The sequence below is a fragment of the Babylonia areolata genome, chromosome 10, assembly GCF_041734735.1.
Source record: "Babylonia areolata isolate BAREFJ2019XMU chromosome 10, ASM4173473v1, whole genome shotgun sequence".
NCBI classification, from domain to species: Eukaryota; Metazoa; Mollusca; class Gastropoda; order Neogastropoda; family Buccinidae; genus Babylonia; species Babylonia areolata.
The window spans coordinates 1,639,174-1,641,673 of record NC_134885.1 but is presented as its reverse complement, the minus strand read 5'-3'; the positions used below and the strand labels follow the sequence as shown (position 1 = coordinate 1,641,673).

The 2,500-nt window shown below is 44.2% G+C and overlaps 1 protein-coding gene across 5 annotated transcripts in view; it reads right to left on the bottom strand.

Moving 5' to 3' along the window:
• Positions 1–2,500, bottom strand: part of LOC143286696 (DNA damage-regulated autophagy modulator protein 1-like) — a 41,219-nt gene that overhangs the window by 19,851 nt on the left and 18,868 nt on the right. For all 5 annotated transcript variants that reach the window (XR_013055845.1, XR_013055846.1, XR_013055844.1 and 2 more), the window contains exons 2-3: positions 1,585–1,706; positions 1,312–1,365 (exon numbers count right to left, since the gene is read on the bottom strand). Coding sequence is in view for 1 of the 5 variants with exons in the window: in XM_076594364.1 (XP_076450479.1) it covers positions 1,312–1,365; positions 1,585–1,706 (176 nt within the window). In the remaining 4 variants the exon portion in view is untranslated. The remainder of the gene's footprint in view (positions 1–1,311; positions 1,366–1,584; positions 1,707–2,500) is intronic.

The following is a 2,500-nucleotide window of genomic DNA, read 5'->3' as shown; positions in this document are numbered from 1 at the left end:
TTTTCCTTTCTTTCTTTCTGTCATTCTGTACTTTTTTCAGCCGTCTTTTGTATATTTTTTGTTCTTCCTTTTCCCGTTTTCCTCCCGTTTATTCGAAGTTAAAGTAAAGTACCACATTGTTTTTTGCCTCCTCCTCATAACAGTATCCTCAAATCAGAGAAAAAAGAAAGAACAGAAAGTAAAGAAAGAAAGAAAGACAATCACCACTGTCCATTCTTTCCACAGCAGGAAACAAAACACTGCAGTCCACACCCAGACAAGCGGCGCTCTGTACCACACATCCCACGCACAGATCGTGCATGCACAGACCTTCAAAACAGACACCCAGACCACAGACAACGCGCGCAGACAACAGCCTCAGCCTTGTCTGTTCCACACACAACAGGAAATAAAAACGAGCACGCGACAGACGAGATTTCGGCGAGTCTTTTCCACTTCCGTCTTTTTACCGACGTACAGAAAACACAGTTCCTGAACAGTGACCACCACCACCACCACCCGCCCTCTTTCCTTCCTCCACTCACACCCTTCCGACATTTCTGCCTCTGGAATCTGTCATGTCATCTCGCCCCTAAAGTCTTATCTCTGCACATAGAAGGGGCTCTTGATGTGGTGAAACTGGGGTGAAGGTCAGTGAAATAGGGGTGTTGCGTGTTGCGTGTTGCGTCAGACCTCTCGTTAACAGTTCCGGTTTATTGAGCACAACACGGGACCTGTGTGTATATTCCACATAACTGTCTTTATTTAACATGACTGGTCTCTGTGTGTGTGTGTGTGTGTGTGTGTGTGTGTGTGTGTGTGTGTGTGTGTGTGTGTGTGTATGTGTGTGTGTGTGTGTGTGTGTGTATGTGTGTGTGTGTGTGTGTGTCGTTGTTTTGACATATCCGCTGTCCGGGTAAGCAAACCCCAGGCGCCTTCTCTCTCTATCCTCCATCACCACCCCGCCCCCAAGATAATCCGTAAGTGAATGAATGAATGAATGAATGAACGATTAAATAAATGTGTAAATAACGACGTTTGTGAGTAAGTGTGCGAGTAGTGAGAGAGAGAACGAACGAACAAACGAACAATTAAAAATTTTTTTTTCCAGGATATTGAGATAAGTGCAGAGAGAGAGACAGACAGACAGACAGTGAAAGAGACAGAGATACAGAGACAGACTGACAAAGGACACACAGAGAGAGAGAGAGAGACAGAGAGAGAGACAGAGAGATAGAGAGAGACAGAGGCAGAGAATCTCTGTATGTGTGTGTGTGTGTGTGTTGTGTGTGTGTGTGTGTGTGTGTGTGTGTGTGTGTGTGTGTGTCTCACCTGATGTAGGGGAAATCTGGCTCCACATGTCCATGGCTGACTGACACCCCGTATCTGAGAACATCAAATCAAATCAATTCTAATCAACCCAAATCAAATCAAATCAACCCAAATCGAATCAAAGTTCCATGTTTCCCTCTAGAATTTACCTTCATCTTCACATTTTACGAATTAAACCCACAATGTGGTTCATGGTATGTACAGCCAGTATGTCCAGTCAGCCAACAAGCCAACCAACCAACCAAAACTATGGCGTGAAAAAACAAAACTCACGCGATGAAAAGGGAGGCGATGATAAAGATGGCGGTCAGGACAGGGAGGTAATGCACCCGTCTCTTCAGGAACAAAATGCACAGAGCCATCTTGTCTTTCTTCTCCACGCCTTCTGCTGCTGTCTGGAACAATACAATCGATACAAAGCATTAAACACACACACACACACACACACACACACACACACACACACACACACACGAGCTCTGATGAAAAGTCCGTGCAGCTTCTGTAAACTTTTCTCATATTCCCCATCCAATTGTTACGTCATCAGTTCAACAAGTTCACAAGCTAGCAGCCTACGGTGCCAATCTGGACCCGATTAAGTGCATGCCATTTTATAAGTTTATTAATTTCGTGAAGGAGGGAGGAGAAAGAGAGAGAGAGAGAGAGAGAGAGAGAGAGAGAGAGAGAGAGAGAGAGAGAGAGAGAGAGATGCTGACAGACAGATAGACAAAAAGACAGACAGACAGAGAATGAAGGAAAAAGAAAGGGAGGGGGGGGGAGGTGATGGAGAAAGGGTTGTACGTGTGCAAACCCCCTCTGCCTCCGCCCAAAAATAAAAAGAAGATGAAAATAAAACTGTGTTTTTTCAAAGATGAAGTGTGTACGAAAGACACAGACATCGTTATTTCCCCGTTTTCCTGACACTGACTAATTATAACCTTCAGTATGAGTGTTCCATTGTTCCGTTCTATAAATGTGTCACACTGTTCTTAGATTACAGCGCAAACTGCCTCTCTGCAGTTAAAACACCCTAATCAGTTAAAAGTGAAAGAAAACTAAACAAAACGAACATTTCAAACAAAACCAAAAATGAGAAAGCCTGTCATGGGACAGAACAAACAGACTGCTCCCCCGTCTGTGGGAAAACAGTTTTGAGAGAGAGAGAGAGAGAGAGACAGAGAGAGACATA